The 21,190-nt window shown below is 42.8% G+C and overlaps 1 protein-coding gene across 16 annotated transcripts in view; it reads right to left on the bottom strand.

Annotated features, from left to right (window-relative positions):
• Positions 1-21,190, bottom strand: part of LOC126475204 (calcium/calmodulin-dependent protein kinase type II alpha chain) — a 1,005,993-nt gene that overhangs the window by 323,693 nt on the left and 661,110 nt on the right. For all 16 annotated transcript variants that reach the window (XM_050102858.1, XM_050102867.1, XM_050102894.1 and 13 more), the window contains exon 3: positions 10,728-10,787. In XM_050102858.1, coding sequence (XP_049958815.1) covers positions 10,728-10,787 — 60 coding nt within the window. The remainder of the gene's footprint in view (positions 1-10,727; positions 10,788-21,190) is intronic.

Below are 21,190 nucleotides of genomic sequence, written 5' to 3'. Positions count from 1 at the left end.
AACAAACAACTGAAATGGACACGTGACCATCGGCACTGGACGTTGGCGAAGTGGCAAAGCGCTGCAAGGTCCGATGAATCTCGATACTTTCTTCATCATGGCGATGGGTGGGCGCGAATCCGTCGTCTTCCTGGCGAATAGCTCCTAGACACCTGTACTACGGAACAGAGATAATACGGCGGCGGCTCCATTATGCTCTGGGGAACACTTTTGTGGGCTTCCACAGATCCAGGGAGCTCGTGCAAGACATCATGATGGCCAAGGAGTATAGTACACTGATTACAGACCACATACACACCTTCATGAAGATCATGCTTCCCGATGGCAATGGCATTTTTCAACTAGATAATGCGCCATATCACAAGGCCAGGAGTGTGATGGAATGGTTCGAAGAACACAATGGCGAGTTCCAATTGATGTGCTGGCCCCCTAACTTGCCAGATCTGTACCCGAATGAACACATGTGGAATGTGATTGTACGCGGTGTCCTCTTCCAAGGAATTTACGGGGAATTAGGTGACAAGTACGTGCGAATGTGGTGCCAGTTTCTTCCAGCGACCTACTAAGGCCTCATTGCTTCTATGTCACGACACGTCGAAGTTGTTATCCGTGTCAAGATTGACATACCGGCTACTAGGTCGGTGGTCATAGCATTATGGCTGATCAGTGTATTTTGTCTCAAGAAAAAAAATTAATCCGCTAAAAATGTCGCAATCTCACCGGTGCACGTCTGAGGGGAAAATTAAAAAAAAACTTTTTACTCATGGGTGATCCCTTTTTAAAACTTATTTATTAAAACAGAAACAGGTAGAGAGTACGAGCTGTAATCCGAAGATTCCTCAGCTACGTGTGGACTCATAGTGCTTAAAAGCCACTGAACGCGTGTCTCACTAGCGCGGTCGACACAGGTTGTCTACGTGTTCGTCGGACGATGTGCTGGACACCTCGATAGGTACTTCGCTTACGTGTCCCATGAGAGTCACATCTTATAGCTTCGACAATATAGCCGTCCGACAACCGTAAACGTTTGTGGCGCACCGGCTATGTATACACGAGCTCGTCTCCTTGTCGCACGTCTTCCTCTTTATCGCTCATTTGTTTCTTGGCCCTCGTAACGACAATGTACGAGACGAATATTTCCTCGGAGCTTTTAGCCTTTATAGGAAGACCTCGTCAGCCAGGAAAATGCATGGTAGATCGCAAGCATTGCGTACGAAACTTGTTTGTATTAGATTTTGCAACATTCTTACTTCTACAGACATAACTGACATTGCCTCTGTAACATGCGGCCTGTAACACGACGTGTCTGACTTATTTCGTGATACGGCTCCATATTTTGTTTGACGACACCTCATTTGTTGGACTGTTTCAGTCGCTTATGCTCTTTGCTCCTCTCCTCTATCGGTCTAACGATCTGCCAAGGAAGTGGCCGTGCGGTTCTAGGCGCTGCAGTCTGGAACCGGGAGACCGCTACGGTCGCAGGTTCGACTCCTGCTTCGGGCATGGATGTGTGTGATGTCCTTAGGTTAGTTAGGTTTAACTAGTTCTAAGTTCTAAGGGTCTAATGACCTCAGAAGTTGAGTCCCATAGTGCTCAGAGCCATTTGAACCATTTTTGAGCTGCCAAGGAGATGCAGTGGATACTACACTGGACCCGCTTCCGGGAGGAAGACGGTTCAATCCTGCGTCCGGCCATCCTGATTTAGGTTTTCCGTGATTTCCCTAAATTGCTCCAGGCAAATGCCGGGATGGCTCCTTTGAAAGGGCAGGGCCGAATTCCTCCCCCGTCCTTCCCTAATCCGATGAGACCGATGACCTCGCTGTTTCGTTTCTTCCCCATACAACCCAACCCAAGAATTAAAAGTATAGGGCCGGTTTCCTTCCCGTCCCTGTCCATTTCGACTTAATCATCGTCTCTAAGCCGGCCGGGTGGCCGAGCGGTTCTTGGCGTTAGAGTCTGGAACCGCGCGACCGCTACGGTCACAGGTTCGAATCCTGCCTCGGGCATGGATGTGTGTGATGTCCTTAGGTTAGTTAGGTTTAAGTAGTTCTAAGTTCTAGGGGACTGATGACCTCAGCTGTTAAGTTCCATAGTGCTCAGAGCCATTTGAACCATTTTTCGTCTCTAACAATCTTGTCGTCGACTAGACATTAACCCTTATCTTTAGTCCTTCCAGTAGCCTGTCTCACACAAGACTCGCCACACTGTAGAGGTATACAGCTTACATTCGCTTCTAGGATACCTATGATGGCTCTACCGTTACGAAGCAGACCTTTCATTTGGCTGATGGGAGTTGAATACAATGAATGCTGTGTCTCGCCAGTATTTTTTTTTACTGATTTCTTTTTGTTCTTTTTTTGTTTCGGGAGTGGAACAGATAAACGACACTTCGATTTTCTTTTCTTTTCTTGAGCCCGTTATGTTCCAGGTGTTTTGTTCATCTTCCACCGCTGTGCCAGTTCGAATTATGGATCTGAGTATCCGTTGCTGTCATACTTCTTACCTGAGGCTCTCTTTGTCTGACAGCGTGGGAGCTCTACGGATCGGAATCATCAGCACGATAGTTCACTGTGGCAGACAGCAGTACAGTAGTTCCAACCACATTGAAGGGTTAGCTGTGAAGGGGCCAGATGTTCAAATGTGTGCGAATTTCTAAGGGAGCGAATTGCTGAGGTCATCGGTCCCTAGATTTACACACTACTTAAACTAACTTATGCTAAGAACAACACACACACCTGTGCCCGAGGGAGGACTCGAACCTCCGACGGGAGGGGCCGCGCAGTCCGTGACATGGCGCCTCTAGCAGCGCGGCCATTCCGCGTGGCAAGGGCCCAGAGTAACATATGTTTCTACAGAAGGGCATCCGTACTTTTAATAGTTGCAGGGGTAACAGTACGGTTGACTGATACGGCCTCGTAACATTGGCAAACATGACCTTACTATGATGGTACTGAGGGCATGTGGTTCCCGGACGCTTTCTATACATAATCTGAAGCTCGATTTGACCTCTTTTCCTGTAACTCAGCAACGGCCTGCCTAGCATCCCAGGCACGCCAGGGACCAGGGGACACGCGCAGTCTGTAGAGTTGACTTAAGTCTGCGTGGCCAGTTTGTCAATTTATTTACTTGAGAAACACGATACTCGATTCTGGTGGAAGACGGTCTTCTATTACCTCAGATGTCGGCTATCTAAGGGAATTGCAGGCAAAGTGCAATGGCTGTTGAGGCATACGGACTTTCTTGGTGTGCACCACAATGTGTACACTATACGATAAAATACTTGTATTTAACTGCTGTACCACGGTGGTTGCGGAGGGGGTGTCTTATACTGTGGGCTCTACCTGTATGCTGTCCCCAGTGATTCTAAGAAGCGTTCACCCGTAGTTACATTCTTAAATTTGGTTTGCTTTACGCTTGTTTCTATCTGTTGTCTCCACGCTCTGTGGATAATTCATAAATATTATGAGTTGTGCCTGTAATGCGTCTCAGGATGAAGGCAACTTTAATGTTGCTGTCTTAATTGAATCTGTGTGAGGGGTCTGGTTAAAATTATATTCATACACTTTCAAACAAATTTAAAAAAAGGGTAGTTTGTACATTACTGAGTGTCTGTCTGTTTATGTTACAAATATTCTGTTTGTTGGGTTAGACCCCTATTTGTAGTTTAGGAGAATTATCTGGGCTTGCTTCAATATGCAGGGTTAAATATCTCACTGTCAGTTGAAGCCAACTGGGCGTTGTTTCTTAAGTTTATTTGCATATCATTTATTGTTGCCGATTTGTTTTATAGTTTTCTTTAACTTTGGTTTATTGCCTGCTCTGAGGTGATAATTAAATGTTCATTCATGCTAGTTTACTGGTAAGTAACATCTGCTAATGGAAACGTTTAACGCTCTTTTAGTTAATACTGTGCTTGTTAATCTATGTTGAAACAGAACCACCGGAGTCCAGTTTCTAATTCTAAAATTATATTGTTCGTTTTTTGGCATTTGAAAATCTTTACAGTTGCTATCTTCAGTAATATTGTTCAGTTTCTAAAATTGGACTGTTTATTTGTTTGCATTTATCGACGTTTCTCGGAATTACTAAGGACCTGCTAGCGAAACACATAAATATTTCCAGTACTAATTTAAACAAATACGTTGTCTTTTTCTGGTTCAATTGTTAGTTTTTTGGCAACCTGGCCCCTTACCACTCCCAGCCCCTCGCTAGCTACAGCATTTAACCATGCAGCTCTATCACAAGGCTTACTGATAGTTACATCCTCCTGGGTAAAATATTCAGGGCGTAAAACAGACCCACATTTTTAATTACCGGCGGGGGCTACTTAGGTAGATATCGTCGGGAAAATGAAACGGGTGTAGTACGGGTTGGGCCGTGGAGCATTAAATTCCTTAATCATGTCGACATGCTGAAAAAAAGAAGGAACAATGTAGGAGTATGTCTAATAATACACAAGAAAATACTACGAATAATACGGTGAGCAGATTATTATGACAGCTAAGAGAGACACCTAGTACAACGACGTACGCAGATGATGAATACATTGAATAAAATTTATGATAGGGTCAAATAAATTGTTCAGCGTGTTAAGATACTTAACTGAGATGGGGACTTCAATTCCACAGAGAAAAAACGAAGAAAATGGAAATTAGTAGAGCATGGACCGCGGGATGAAATAAAAGCGAAAGCCACCCTGTAGAACACTGCACAAGGCACGATTTAGTTAGTGCAAAGACCTGATTTAGGAATGATTCAGGAAGGTTTTATATTTGGGAGAGACCTGGAAGTACCGGAAGGTTTAATGTAGTCGGTGTTTGAGATTGGGTGTTTTTCTCTGCAACAAGGGAAAGGAATATTTAATTAGATAGGTAAACGTAAGCACCAACTCGTAACTGTACTCTTCATTAAAGTTAACCTATTTTAGGAACTTCAATAGCAAAAACATACCCTTGAACTTCGACACGCAGTAAAGTTCTTCCCGTGAATTCTTGCTAACAAGATATTTAAATATAATTTTTTTACCTCCATCGTAATTTCTTCTGTAAATCGGCATAGAAGTACGAAAGGCATTTTGGTGTAAAAAAAAATCATGGAAATCCCGACTGTACAACTCACTGTGCCATGTAAACGACCTGCGGACAAGATGCGGAGTCGCTGGTGTCACGAAGTGGCGGGCTTCTTCGAAGTGCTGTTTCAAGTAATGTGCGCCGGCCACGGTGGCCGAGCGGTTCTAGGCGCTACGGTCGCAAGTTCGAATCCTGCCTCGGGCATGGATGTGTGTGATGTCCTTCGGTTAGTTAGGTTTAAGTAGTTCTAAGTTCTAGGGGACTGATGACCTCAGCTGTTAAGTCCCATAGTGCTCAGAGCCATTTGAACCATTTTTTTGAAGCAATGTGCGGTTATACTGCCGTAGACAAGGCAGGTCGGAATGGACAGCGAATGACGTTTCGTCTTCTGCATATGTTACCGCGTAGTAAACATATCATATACATTCAAAGAGTACGTTTGGGGAATGCTGACACGTTGCTGATGAAGCAGCCACGGCTTTTGCCTTTAAACACTTTGTTCGAATGGCTGCCTCAGTCATTACATTCTTACGTGCTGAATAACGACTTCGTAAAACAAGTAGTTTGATGCGGCGCGGTATCAATAGACAAGGACCAGCTAGAAGTGACGATATGAAAGTGTGTGTGTGTTACATGCTTCTTGTCTGCTTGCGAGACGCTGCTGCAGCCTTGGTATCAGCCTTACACCTGGGTGGCGAATACTACACGTCGCGTACCATAAAACTTTGTATGTTTCTATCTCACCAACTAAAACTGATTTGTACACAGTACTGAGTTGTGCATTCAGCACTCGTGTCAACGCATTGCGGCAGCAGAGCATTCATCTGAACATAACCAAGTTGTACAGCAAGTTGCATCCAACCCTAAAAATTTGAAGTTTCTAGCTCCATTACTGAAACTGATAGAAATTTAACTTAAACTGATCTGTACACAAAAAATGAAATGATCGTATGGCATTATTGGTCGGGAGGTCCCATGCGGGGAAGTTCGGCCGCCGTAATGGGATAGGATAACATAATGTTGTATTTAGAGCAATAATAATAAGTTAAAACAATACTTATAGCTCGTTGCCGTAACTTTCTAGAAGATAACTAAATAAACTACGTTCATAACATTGCAGATTGAAAAACATCTGTTACACTTAGTTGACTAAATAGTGCTTTCAATTATTATTTTCTAAGTTACCGAGAAAAATACGGGGGGAGTTCCATATTGATTTACACTTTACTTTTTCCCGTTATCCATGAGGCGCTATTTGACTCATAATTGCGGTAGTCCTGTGGTATACCCTTAGAGGAAGGAAAATCACTAGAAGTGTGATGCCTGCACAGCACAGAATTTTTCCAACTGCTGCCATTACGAGAGCGGACAATATAGAGAGTGATCGTCAAGAACAGTGAAGAGGTTTCTGTAGAATGAGGGTGTAAACAGTGCGGATATTAACAAGCGATTGGTGGCAGAGAGTGTACGCCGTAACAAAAAACATGCTCTTGCAACACAACGCTCGTCCCCACACGAGACGGAGAACCACGGCCGCCATCGCTGAAATTGGGTCCTAGGTTCTGACCCACCCATTGTAATCTCCTGAATTGATCACTTCTGATTACCGCCTACTCGGGGCTATGAAGATACCTATGGCCGGTCATTGTATTGTATTGTATTGTATGGAACTGGTGACCTAGAAACGACGGAGAGGCTTCGTCCCCGCCGTAGCCCTCAGTGGTTCACAACTCCACAACAGGCTACAGCAGTCCACTCACCCCACCGCCGCCCCACACCGAACCTAGGGTTATTGTGCGGTTCAGCCCCCAGTGGACCCCCCGGGGATGTCTCACACCAGGCGAGTGTAACCCGAATGTTTGTGTCGTAGAGTAATTATGCTGTACGCGTATGTGGAGAAAGTGTTTGCGCAGCACTCGCCGACCTAGTGTAACTGAGTCGGAATAATGGGAAGCAGCCCGCATTCGCCGAGGCTAATGGGAAACCGGCTTAAAAATCCCCCACAGACTGGCCGGCACACCGGACCTCGACATTAATCCGCCGGGCGGATTCGTGCCGGGGACCGGCACGCCTTCTCGCCCGGAAAGCAGTGCTTTAGACCGCACGGCTAACCGGGCGGGCGGGCGGCCGGGCATTACTTAACAGTCTACCAGGAACTGCGAGCCCAAAGTCAGGAGAATACGGTGTGGCAGTGCCTGGAACCCCATTTCAACGATGGCAGGCGTGGTTTTCATACTCGTGTCTGAAGGCGTGTTGTCATGTTGCAAGAACTTTTTCCTGACGGTGCACGCTCTAGACACACTGCCACCAATCGCCTGTGAATATCCGCAGTGTTTCCATCCTCCTTCCACTGAACGCAAATCGTCCAGCGTTGGTTCAAAATGGTTCAAATGGTTCTGAGCACTATGGCACTTAACTTCTGAGGTCATCGGTCCCCTAGATCTTAGAACTACTTAAACCTAACTAACCTAAGGACAGCACACACATCCATGCCCGAGGCAAGATTCGAACCTGCGACCGTAGCGGTCGCGCGGTTCCAGACTGTAGCGCCTAGAACCGCTCGGCCACTCCAGCCGGCTCCAGCGTTGTCCTTGATGATCACACGCCATGTCGTCCGTTCACGTAATGGCTGCAGTTGGTAAAATGAGCTGTACTGTGTACACTTCTTGTAACTGTCCTGCCACCTACGGTTAGACCAAAGTACTACATCTGTACTCATTACAACTGCAATGAGTCAAATGGCGCACAATGGATGACGGCAGAAATAAAAGTGTAAATCAATATAGAATGCCCCTCGTAACTTATCTGAAACACACTGTAGATCATACAGTGGGAATACATATTTTTTAAATTTAAATTTTTCCCACGAGCACATGAAGATCTTGGGTTATGGAAGTCAAACTAAAACCAAAGAAATTGGAATAAAACTGCCTGAGAATATACTTGTAACGATTTTCATGAGGCACCGTGTCGGTAGCGAGCGCTGAATGAAGATGGATAGCAAATCCAATTTCAGGGCCAAGGGAGGCTGGTGTGTCGCACGGTAAGCAGGGCAGCGATCAACAGGTGTTCGGGGTCGAGGCGAGCTGCGGTGCGGTGCTGGACGGGTCGCCTGCAGATTCCAGTCTGCACTCCAGAGAACGCCGCGCGCTGGCCCAGTGTTCGCTAAATCCGTACACCGACGGACAGAATTTAGACCGAACGTCGGGTTGCCAGGTGTTCCGAGTTTTGTTCGTGAAATGGCCTGCACCGCGACTTCTGGGCGCTCCACAATCCACCACAAAAAATTTCAGACCATCGCTACAGATAAATGGGCAGTATTTAAAGGACAAACTCTTAGGTTTTTTAAAATATTTATGACTGTTATGTGTGTTCACATTGCATCAGAGGGCACCCATCTAATCGGTAGTCCAATTTCATGCATGTCCGACCCAGATAACACGATAACACGAATGACGGTACGAAAAATTGCTAGGATGCCGTGTCCCAAGTCTTCGAGGTTCTATGGTCGAGGTGGACATTAACGACATTCCTGATGTAATCTCATAAGAAAATAATGCAAGGCTTCAAGTTCGGCCTCCACAAAGAATATCCAACGACATGGCAACATCTTCTTCAGGTAATCTCGCACACAAATGTGGAAATGTGGAGGGGTTCCATTTTGTTGAAAGATAAAATCCCTGCTTACGTTGTGGCATGAGGCACAATATAGCAGCATGTCCAGATAGTGGTACCATTAACAGTTCTCTCATCGAAGGAGAAAGGTCCTTCCTCTGCTAATTTTTTTTTTAACCAGCAGTACTTAGCCCCGATTTCCTGCAAACTGGATCTGTCAGCATTAGACGAACTTGAAGACGCTTGCTTGATATTAATGACCAATGTTTCTAGAATGAATGTTTCACTCTGCTGCGGATTGTACAGCGTTTCCAAACTCTTACCAGATCCAAAACAGGGTCGGATAATATGGGACAGCGGATTGTACCGTACAAGAGCTATCTCCAAGCTCTACTGCTAATGGAAGCACCCAAACCCCACTGTGGTATGACTTATGGAGGAACATGACCGTTCAGGCGATTTACAATCAAAACAATAGTGCTTTTCAAAGTGGTAACAAGTTATCTGTTAATAGTGAGTTTTTCGGTGTACAAACGTTACATTACTGCAAACAAAACACAACACTACAAAGTTATGTTACATTATTATTTTATCTTTCGATACAACTCATATTATTGTCTACATTGTAGTCTGTGACAATATCTAGCAAAGTAATAACGAAGAGTATGTTAAACCGCGGGAAGTTCGTGTTGCATAATATAAATCAATTTCGAGTTGTAACGGACAAACCAGATAACTGATATTTTTATGTTTTTTTTTTCTTTTTAAAAGGCGTATATGGAAAAGTCGCGACATAAATGCGATTAAAATAACGTGAAGGAGGTCGTAGAAAAATTCAGACTTTTTAAATTGTCAATCAGGAAAGCGAGCGAGAAAAAAAGTAAATTAGGAGATAGACTTTTCGGGAAAACAAAGAGGTGGACGTTAAACCGTTTTAGAAATAACATGTTTTTCCGAGAACATTCGGTGGTGAACAGGAAACGGTATTTGCCGAAGCCGTGCAGTTAAGAAGAAATTGGATTCGATACCACTTAAGAGAGTTTGTTCATTGAGAACTGTACAGGCTTTATTACATGTGTGACAAATGTTTGACTAAAGAATAAACTAGTACTTTGGTGTAGGGCTATCCTGATCGAAACTTCAACTTAATAACTTTGATATGAATTTTTGCTTATTTGTGTCAACATATCCCCAACGTCCCGATATATAACTTGATATATTTTAGATTAATTTTCATAATCATTTACGGCACAGTTAAATCTTTTTGTAACAAAAATGACTTTTTTACACGTTAATATTTTATGTCCGAAACAACACTCCTAACATTTTAATGATCAAAATTCACAAGGTGGAAAAATGCACACAAAATCATCGAACTATGTTGTTGTAACATTGAGGTTATAATTTTGTTAAGTAATGTATCGTAGTATTTTTGGTGTGAAGAATTTTTCGATAACACTTTCAAAACATATAATTTCGGTAAAGCTTACTTGACCGGTATTACGCAACCTTCCGCTACGCTGTGTGTCCAATCGGGACTTGAACCAATTTCGAGGGCAGTGTTCTTACTGAGTGTTGCGCTATGCAGGCGCGACTCCAGAAGCTATACGCAGAATTGAAGCTCTGAGGTCGAGTCAGAAGTCGCGCCTCTACAGCTCAACAGTCAGTAAAAAAAATTTCGTGCCACGGTACCACTTGAACTAACGCATACTCCGAATTGTCAAAACGAACTGTAGTATGACATTTCCAGTGTTGAGAAGTCTGTATGGGCATATTCCGAAAGCCAATAAATTAAAAAAAAAAAGATTCTCGGTAAGAGCACTGCCGTCGAAATCCAAACCCTGGGTGTGGCATACAGTTTTCAGCTGCCGGAAATTTGAACAACTGACATTTCGGAAACAAGAAAACTGTAGCAGTTCTGTCGTTTTGCTTCATCAAGCGATACTGCGACCGTTGGGTCACGAAATTTCACCCTCTATCGGTCTTTGGCTTACTGAAGTTTACTAGGCTGTCGGAATGAGAAAAACGGAGACACACACTTACCTATGTTCGGATGTTGCAGCTTCCTGCATATACGAGCTTCTCTCTCGAGCTTCTGGAAATCTGGAACATAAAAACAAACATTTAATTACATAATACGTAGAAAATATTATTAAGTAAGAGTTTTTTCATAAATTCTCCGAGTGAGTCGGAAAATAGCGTTGGCTGACGATCCCACAAAATTAATATTTTATGCCGATACATGACATAACTTTTAACGTGTAACCCCTTTTTTGCCAGACAGTGTTTAAGTCTCTCAGACATATCGCTTGTAACAACACCAACGCTACACTATTGTACATATAATAAATTTTTCTTCTGATTTTCGAGAAATTAGTGTAATCGATGTTCTGATTTCATTTCTTTTTTTTTTTGTTTCATGTCATTATGTTAAAGAAACTGTAAACAATTTTCGATGTGAATATTAATGTTTATGTCAAATTGCAAGCAATATTATAACAAAATTGAAATGTAAGAAATGTTGAAACTGTTGTAAGATGTTAAAGTTGTAATTGTGCGCCTGGTCCATACGTAGGCAATGTATTAGGATATGTAGAATGCAAAACCTCGGGTGAATACCCTGTCTGTAGGGGAGCGGTAAAAGGTGGATGGCAGGCGAGCGCGGGAAAATGCACACGGGCGCTGCACGGCATAACGGGCTCAGCAGTAGTAGTCGGAATTGGGCATCGGTCTGAGAAACACGTTCTGAATCGAGGAGGATCTACTGGAAAACGTGATTTCGTTAAGCCTCGGATGTGCCGTTTCCGACGCCTATACAGCATGGCAATATTCCATAGGCACTAAACGGAAAAGTATTGCGACGCTAAAAAGAAGCAAAGTGCCGATACAACAAGAGCCATTGCTGTGATTGTATGTGTGCTCTGTGCCTCGCCATCTCGCCGCCCGCCAACCGCCACATCGATACAAACAGGTTGAAACTTTTAGTACTGTGTTCGTGTGGACCAGTGTTACTTTTGTTCCATACTGTTCAATAACAACTTAAATTTTACCAGAACTGTCCTATCAGTTAATTATCCTCACAACTAACCTAGACAGGGTCCTTTCCACATGTTGTGCAATCCGAGTGTCCCGAAATGAAGATTTAAAATTTATGTTAATAATAATTACCTGCCGACCTATCTATGTTAGAATGATGTTTAAAGAACTTTGTTGTTAATGAATATATAGGTAAATAATATAGGTCTGACAAAGTTGGAAGATAATGTTGAAATTGGTTTAGTAATGAAGTTTAATTAATTTGAGACAAAAATAATGGTAGTTAAATGAGCAGGAAATAAGACAAAAAGAGTAGTAACTCATATATTGGAAATCTTGAGTGCTTAATGATTTCAATAATCAAAATTTTCAATACAGTGATCATAACAGTTTCAGGGTCCCCCCCCCCTTTTCTTTTCAATTCATTTGAATTCTGAAGTGTACTGAACTGATTTGACCAGCAAAGTTAAAGTCAATATAAAACCAAAATTTATCAGTGTTTTACCTTTTTCAAAATTGACATTGTATGTGTGTTTAGAAAGTGCTATTTCTAGGGTAACCTATGCCCGATTTTAATCAGATCAATAGACAGTACGAAGTTTGTAGTAAACATTATAGTGTATTGTTGTGTATTTATGGCTTGTCCATATTAGTACAGAAAGTGAAATTATTAGTTCAGTAGATTTTCTGGTTCTAAAATTTACCATATTATGCAGTGTTATTACGTGTTGTTTTGTATGAACGTACACCAACTTGCACAGGGAAGAAACTCAGTTAATGCCTAATTAGGCTGGCGACCGTATTATTAACAATTTGGTAGCATCTGCTGTGTTGTTTCTTGTCCGTCCTGACGTGTGGTTGCACTCCGGAATTGCTTGACGTATCATTGTTATTACTGAGTGGGTGTACGTCTGATTTGCCTCCATTCAGGTACACGCGGTCAAAATCTATACAAAAATCCTTTCTCTTAAGGTGAAGCCCGTCAACTTACCATAATACAGGCTTTAAAGAGTATCGTGTGCATTAGCACAGTGTTACACGCTCTCTTTTGCTGTACTTTAAGGAAGTCATAAAATTATCAATTTAAGAATAAGCAGAATATAAAAAAAGCAAAGATAGCAATAGACAGAAGATCGCATCAAAAGGTAGAGATTAGATAACGATAAATTTAAGAAGTAGAAGTGCGTGTTTCCTAATATTAGGAAAGACCACATCATGGGCAACAGATCCAAAAGCGTAGTGCCAGGCGAATTTAACCTATGAAAGTACTAAAAGTTCGTTCTCCGTCATGATTCCCGCCTTGATCATGTAAGATGCATTTCCATTCTTCCCAACAACGTCCAACATATTCATAGACTTGCGAGTGACTGCCTTACAATTACTTGTCAAAATAACATATATAGGGCGGTCAGAAACAGTCTAAATGCTCGCAAGAGTGTTGCAGGATCGGTTGTGCTGAGAAAAAATGGTTAAAAAATTCGAGACGTTGCACCCTTTCCGAGTTACTTAGTATGAAGTTAGGCACTTAGGTCGTTACGCGCGGAAGTTTAAGCGGCCCGCTAGGGGCAGTATCGCAAGGCATGTACTTCTTCGTTTTGTTTCCTAAATCCTAACAAGAGAGCGTTACAAGAACTGGACATGAGATGTTAGTAAGGATCGAAACCGAGCCAAACATGGACCAGTCTCGGGTGCCCATCTGGGCGGGGGGCATGATTAGTTAACTTCAATGTTAAGTAGATCGGAAACGGTGCAACGTTTCGAATTTTTTCTGAACGATTATTTCTCAGCACAGCCTACCCTGCAGCACCCTTACAGGGTTTTCACATTGTTTATGACTATGCTATATAATATACACTCGTGAGCCAAATACCGCCCACCGCTATATTGTAGACAGCCTTTTGATACCGGAGGCACGTGACGTAGTAAGTAAAGCACATAAGCGGCGCATACACGAGAGGGGAATTCTTTTAAAGACAATACGGGCCGTGAATCAATGGGGAATTATTTTAATGACAGTACGGGCCATGATTGAGTTAATTCACTGACATTAGCGACTCTGATGAACGGCATATCGTTATGGTCCAGCGCCCGGTAACTAGCATATCGGAAACGGCGAAGCCGGTCGGCTGCGGCGCGTTTCTACTGTGAGCATCTGGGGAAGGCAGCTGAAAGACGGTGAAACCAAGAGTAGGTGACAAGGTGTTGAAAGCTCACACAGCAGAACGTGGACGTCGAAAGCTTCTCAGCTCTATAAAGCAGGATAGGCGGCAATGTATGGCGGATCTGACGACAGTGTACGATGCTGGTGCAGATACAAGTGTTTCGGTGTTCCCATGTTGAGCAAGCGACAGTTAGATTGCAATGGGCACAGGGTCGTCCGCATTGGAGCTTGGATCAATGGAAAAGTGTCGCTTGGTGGGAAGAATCATTTTCTTATTACACCGTCGTACAAGCGAACAGCTGAAAGAAACATGCAACGCGACACGAATGCAGGCCAGTGTGCGCTGTGTTACACTATGGGAGACTTCATCCGGGCTTCCATGGGACCTCTGATAGTAATCGAAGGAACCGTGACAGCTGTGGACTACGTGAATATTATATTGCGGGCTACATACAACCTTCCATGCCCCAGATCTTCCCCGACGGCAGTGTTACATTCCACAAGGATAACTTCCTCGTGTGACAACGCCAGAATCACGCTACGGTGGTTTGGGAAGCACGAAAGTGAATTCACTTTGATGCTTTGGCCATCAAAATCGCCTGAGCTGAACCCGATGGAGAGCTGAGATACTATTGGGGACCATTTCCAAGCCCACAACACACCTGCTCGTAAATTTACCTGTACGTAGACACCTGTGTGCCACATACCACCGGAAACCTATCAAGGACTTGGTGAATACATGCAACGCATGATCGCTGCTGTTTTGTGTTCCATAGGTGGACCAACACGCTGCTATTCATGTGGTCACAAGGTTTGGGCTAGTGAGTGTACGTTCCTGATAAACATGTTCTACCTCTGGGTATGTTGTTTCTTGCAATGATTGTTGTTTGTCTTCACGATGTTAACATTTGTGCCCACGCCACTAGTCAGGCATAAGTGCGGCACGAAGGGAAAGGGGCAGGGGTGGAGGGAAGGGGGGAGAGGAGCTTAGGGTACACAGTCCCATCGACGAAGTGCACCCGTGGAAGGACAAGGACTGGCAAAAGAAATTGGGTGTGTCGATTCCAAAAGCATCGCCCGATAAACACTTTTTCGTATTCGGGAAAACACGGAAAATTTTAAGCTGGGTGGCCGCACAGGGATTTGAACACTCAGGACTGACAGTCTACTGTTTAAACCGAGGATGAGACATGCGGTATGTGAGCAGAATACGTTAGATATGTTTTATATTAGATTTGGCAGAATATATTGTTGATGTTATGGTCTTCAGTCCAAAGAATCGTTTGATGCAGCTCTCCATGCTACTCTATCCTGTGCAAGCCTCTTTGTCTCCGTGTAACTACTGAAACCCACATCCTTCTGAATCTTCTTAATGTATTCACCTCTTGGTCTCCCTCTAAGATTTTTACCCTCCACGCTTCCCTCCAGTACTAAACTGGTGATCCCTTGATGCCTCATAACGTGTCCTACCTACCGATCCCTTCTTCTAGTCAAGTTGTGGCACAAATTCCTCTTCTCCCCAATTCTATTCAGTACCTCCTCATTAGTTACGTGATCTATCCATCTAATCTTCAGCATTCTTCTGTAACACCCCTTTTCAAAGTTTCTATTCTCTTGTTGTCTAAACTGTTCATCGTCCATGTTTCACATCCATACATGGCTACAATCCACACAAATACTTTCAGAAAAGACTTCCTGACACTTAAATCTATACTCCATGTTAACAAAACTTTTCTTCAGAAACGCTTTCCTTGCCATCGCCAGTCTACATTTTATAATCTCTCTACTTTGACCATCCTCAGTTATTTTGCTGCCCAAATAGCTAACTCATCTACTACTTTAAGTTTCTCATTTCCTAATCTAATTGCTTCAGTTTCACCTGATTTAATTCGACAGCGTTCCATTGTCCTCGTTTTGCTTTTGTTGATGTTCATCTTATATCCTCCTTCTAAGATAATGTCAACTTTTCTTCCAAGTCCTTTGCTGCAGAATATGTAAGCTATATTTTATATTAGATTTAGTGTCTTCTCAGCAAACGGCGCTACAATATGGCTGTAGAGGTATTGTGGCCTTTTCTCAGTTACTGAAAAGTTGGTTACTTACGTTTCCTCACGCAAACATGTTAACTGATACGCATCATAACCGAAAACATATCTCTTCGGCGTGGCTCATCTCACCCCCTCTAAGCAGTCATGTTTTCATTTGACAGAAGTGTAATAGAACACCATTTCAGAATAATGACTTTCGTAAGAACCGTGATTAGACAGACATCAATAAGTACTGTTTAAACCACTCCGCTTTCATCACAGTCAAAAATTTTTGATACGTTAACTTACTAAGTGGTCGTCATCCACCTGTGGAATAGCGGCCTCCTAAACTAACGATCGTCTGGATTTAATTAACACGGTTGTATTGAGTCAGTTACGTTATATACCGACAATTTCAAATGCTAAAATATACGATTTGGTATTATCTTCCGCTTATTCATAGCATTTTACTGTATCACTCATAACATTCCATCATTAGTTCCTATTTATGAAATATAAATTCTAATGCTGTAACTAGGCAGTTCAACAGAAACGCCACAACGTCTACAAGGGAAGTAACGAATGTTCTTGTGCTATATTAATGGTCTACTATTTGATCTGCAACAGGGAACAGCACAGACCTCATCATACATAAATGAACGGTATTCATCGCTGCGAATGTGGACAATCATCAGTTGTATAACAGAATCCAAGTTTCTCGCTTAAGTTCGTTGTTGATCTTTTCACTCAGTTTTTTTTTAATTACGGAGACACGGCAGGTGTCTGACCAAACACGCTGACCTACCGTGCCGGCATCATTAGGCTACCTGAGAACGACTCACGGCCAGACCCAAACTTCCATAGGTCGTCAGCCATTTTCCTAAAACCTGAACTCGTACATCCATTTCGTATATTTCCGTACAGGGTTCAAAAATGGTACAAATGGCTCTGAGCACTATGGGACTTAACATCTGAGGTCATCAGTACCCTAGAACTTAGAACTATACTTAAACCTAACTAACCTAAGGACATCACACACATCCATGCCAGAGGCAGAATTCGAACCTGCGAACGTAGCGGTCGCGCGGTTCCAGACTGAAGCGCCTAGAACGGCTTGGCCACAACGGCCGACTCCGTACAGGGAAGACATTTTAATAAAAAATAGCTTGCATATACGAATGAAGATGGCATGGAGTTGCTTTAAACAATGAAAACGAAAAGCTCATACTAGTTTTACAGTCAGAAATACACTGTCTTCTATCGCTGTAGTACGTCAACGGCATACAGTCCAAAGGGTAGAAAATGCAGAATCATTGGTTCTGTATAATGCTGAAAATTTAGACAGGAAAATATATAAAAGGAGGCCTGCTGTTTTAGTCAAAGAATAATTACACGTACATCAGTACACTATCATGGGTAATATTTATGGATAGCTCCTCAGTTAGATAGAAAGTAATACTTGCACGAAAGAAAGTTCCTAAAACCGTATGAAGAGTTAGAAACAATCTTCTAGCATTTGTTCGTTTTGAGAACAGCCTCCTTCCTACCTCTGTTCAATGATGGTATTTTTTATCAGCAATCCAGTTGAATTCAAAGCGAAGAAATACAAAACAAATTATAAGTACTATACTGAACGTAACTAACACAATAAAGAGTGAACGACACAAGTAAAGCACATGACAATCTAGCCACACAAGTAAAACGCCAGACAGCAACGTTGTTTTCAGATGGAGATTAACCTAACCGTTGACAAATAACACAGAGTAAGTGTGAACAGAAGTCGAGCCGTAACTTAAACGTCTGTAAATGACCGGTGTAATACTGACCGATGAGAATTTATCAGGTGACTACTTTTACTAACAACGAAAGTTCATTCCCACAGAATAAGTATAAATTTAATGATCGTCTGCACAGTAGCGTTTCGCACTCAGTGATTCACTTACGAGGTAAGTGGCTGAATATCTAGGGTGGCAGACGAAACAGGAGAATCGTAGAATTAAACATTTAATGTTCCCTGGCGTTCGGATCCGTAATTTGTAAAGGTGACTCCGACTAGACCCTTGTCGCTATGCGGCAACCCGCGCATCCAAACTGTGTGGCGTTGTGCCTATACTATCACTTTAGGCGCACTCCACTCGCGAGGCGAACATGCGAAGCTCGAGTAGTTTTATTTTTTTTTTTTTATACTTTGGGCCAGTAAAGCTTCAGTATGTTGATTCGTGAGTTCACTTGCTACTTCCTTAACGTGCTAACTATCTGAACATATCAAACCGATAAAAAAGAGACAGATACATCAATACTTCAATTTTATTACTCTCCTGTTTCGTCTTCCGTCCTGCAGAATCACTTGCCTCGGAACTGCAGCTCTTTTTGCGTTTCAACCATTTTTCGGTGATGACAATTCCACTCTCACTGATTTTTTCGTTCGAACTTCGTCCCTAACGACTTCGTCGTTGGGATGTAAAGCCCCAATTTTTCTGCGTCGAAAGTACCACTGTCAGTAAGCTACTAAAACCTTAAAAATACTTAGTTTCCGAAAATGAAAATTATTTAAATGACTTCATATTTGCCATTAAATAGACATTTATTACAATAATCAACAATCACAGTTTTGAACTTTTGGTCATTTCCGAGTAGCTACAAGTGCTGATTACACTACAGTAGTCAACATCAACAAAAAGCAAATAAACGGCCTGAACCTCTATAGCTCGCTGTCACATGCATCATCATTATTCGAAGGAGAGGATAAAAACCTATCAAACTAAATTCGTGCTTACTGCACACATCAGTAACGAACAACGTACTGGTAAAAAAGGTATCGATACGATTCATCATCGAAAAAGAGTCAAAGTATTAGTATTAAATGACGTGTTTTGCCCGTTTTTCTTTGCCGAGAGAGCCATCAGAGGACATTTGAATTTTGACATGGCACATCTGCAGCTTATTATACCGTGGAGCACAATATCATGTTGCACAAACTGTATCAGTTAATGAGAGACTATTACTTTACGTGCTTCATAGGAACTGCCCTTCAGAAACGTAGATTCTATGTCGAACTAGACAGTAAGAACAGCAGATGAAGAACACAAAAAAGCGGTCTGTCCCATGGTAGCGTCCCAACACCAATGTTCTTTAACATCTATAGCAACGACCACCGACAACCTCTTAACACAAAAAGCGTCATCATTGCTCGAAGAGATCGGTCTATTAATACACATTCCACACTGATTTTGAAAACATGTTTCTTGAGAAACAGAACGGGCTCTCTACTCATGGTAAGTGCTGAGACTGACAAGGGATTTCAAATTGATTCCGGATTTCTACATTTCCAGAAGGCTTTTGACACTACTTCACAAGTGGCTAGTAGCCAAATTGCGTGATTGTGGAATATGAGACTAGATTCATGATTTCCTGTCAGAGAGGTCACACTTCGTAGTAACTGGCGGAAAGTCATCGAGTAAAACAGAAATGATTTCTGGCGTTCTGCAAGGTAGTGTTATAGGCTCTCTGCTATTCCTTATCTGTATACACGATTTAGGAGACAACCTGAGCAGCCGCATTACGTTGTTTGCAGATGATGCTGTTGTTTTTCGTCTAGTAAAGTCACCAGAAGATCAAAACAAATTGCAAAACGATTTAGAAATGATGTCTGTGTAGAGCGGAAACTGGAAGTTGACCCTAAGTAATGAAAAGTGTTAGGTCATCTACAAGAGTGCTAAAAGGAATCTGTTGAACTACGGTCACATGATAAACCAGTCAAATCAAAGGGCTGTAATCAAACTAAATACCTAGTAATCACAATTGCGAACAAGTTAAATTAGAAAGAACGCACAGAAAATGTTGTGGGAAAGGCGAACCAAAGACTGCGTTTTATTGGCAAGACACTTGGAAGCTGCAACAGATCTACTAAACAGACTGCCTACACTACGCTTGTCCTTCCTGTTTTGGAGCATTGCTGCGTGTTATGGGATCCTTACCGGATAGGATTAACGGAGAACCTTAGAGAAAGTGCAAAGAAGATCTGCAGGTTTCGTATTGTCGAAAAATAGAGGAGAGTGTGTCACGGACATGATACAGGATTTGGGGTGGACATAATTAAAACAAAGCCATTTATCGTTACAGCGGGGTCTTCTCACGAAATTTCTATCACCTTCTCCTCCCAATGTGAAAATATTTTGTTGACGCCGACCTACATAGGGAGAAACGATCATCATCATAAAATAAGGGAAATCAGAGCTCGCACGGAAAGACATAGGCGTTCAGTTTTTCCGTGCGCTGTTCGATATTGAATAATAGAGAATTATTGTGAAGGTGGTTAAATGAACCCCGCGCCAAGCACTTAAGTGTGATTTGCAGAGCAACCATGTTGATGCAGATATAGATCTTGCGCTAATACTCAACCCAAAGACTTCGCACTCTCGCGGCGTACGACCGCGATAACTACATGAAACCGAATCCGGCTGAAATTCAAGTATGCACTTTTCATCTGAGCAATAAAGACGCCAACAGAAAATTAGAAGTCGTATGGGATGGCATGGAGCTGGAGCACTGTCATAATCCAAAATATCTGTGGGAAGCACTGCCTAATCACAAAAGAAAAAGTATCCGCTCACAATAACACCATCAGAAAGCTCACAAGTAGCGGACTGGGTGCCCAACCGATAATACTCAGAACATGGGCCTTCGCATTATGTCACTCTGCCGCTGAATACGGCTGCCTGTTTGGTACAGATCTGTTCACGCAAGGCATGTGGATGTTGTCCTCAACCAGACATGTAGAATAACACGAAGATGCTTGAGGGCAACGCTTACCTCTAAACTCTACAGCCTGGCGAGGGTAGCCGCAGCAGATATAAGAAGGGAAGTTGCCGCCAACGCAGACAGACGCAAAGTGGAACTAAGCTGCTCACCCGTTGCGTTGACACCCAACTCCCATAGGCAGGCTGAAATCTAGGACAAGCTTCCTAGGAACTTCCGTCAATGACAGTACATCAACGCCAATGGCACGACAAAACATGTGGACAAACAGAAACGCAGGTATCACATCATGGATCCCACCTTCGAAGGCTCTCCCACCCAGGAGAAAATCTACAATGTAAAAGGTGGAAGTCCCTCAATAGACTAAGAAGAGGTGTGGGTAGAACAATGGATGATATGGCCAAATGAAACTATCTTAGGCACTCGTCAACTTTATGTGAATGTGGAGCGGAACAAATCACCAAGCACCTGTACAACTGTCCTCAGTGCCCAGTTTCCTGCATGCCGGAGGATCTATTGTGGGC

Source organism: Schistocerca serialis, chromosome 1 (genome assembly GCF_023864345.2).
Source record: "Schistocerca serialis cubense isolate TAMUIC-IGC-003099 chromosome 1, iqSchSeri2.2, whole genome shotgun sequence".
Taxonomy (NCBI): domain Eukaryota; kingdom Metazoa; phylum Arthropoda; class Insecta; order Orthoptera; family Acrididae; genus Schistocerca; species Schistocerca serialis.
The sequence above is the reverse complement of the archived record's forward strand: the minus strand, read 5'-3'. Positions and strand labels throughout refer to the sequence as shown.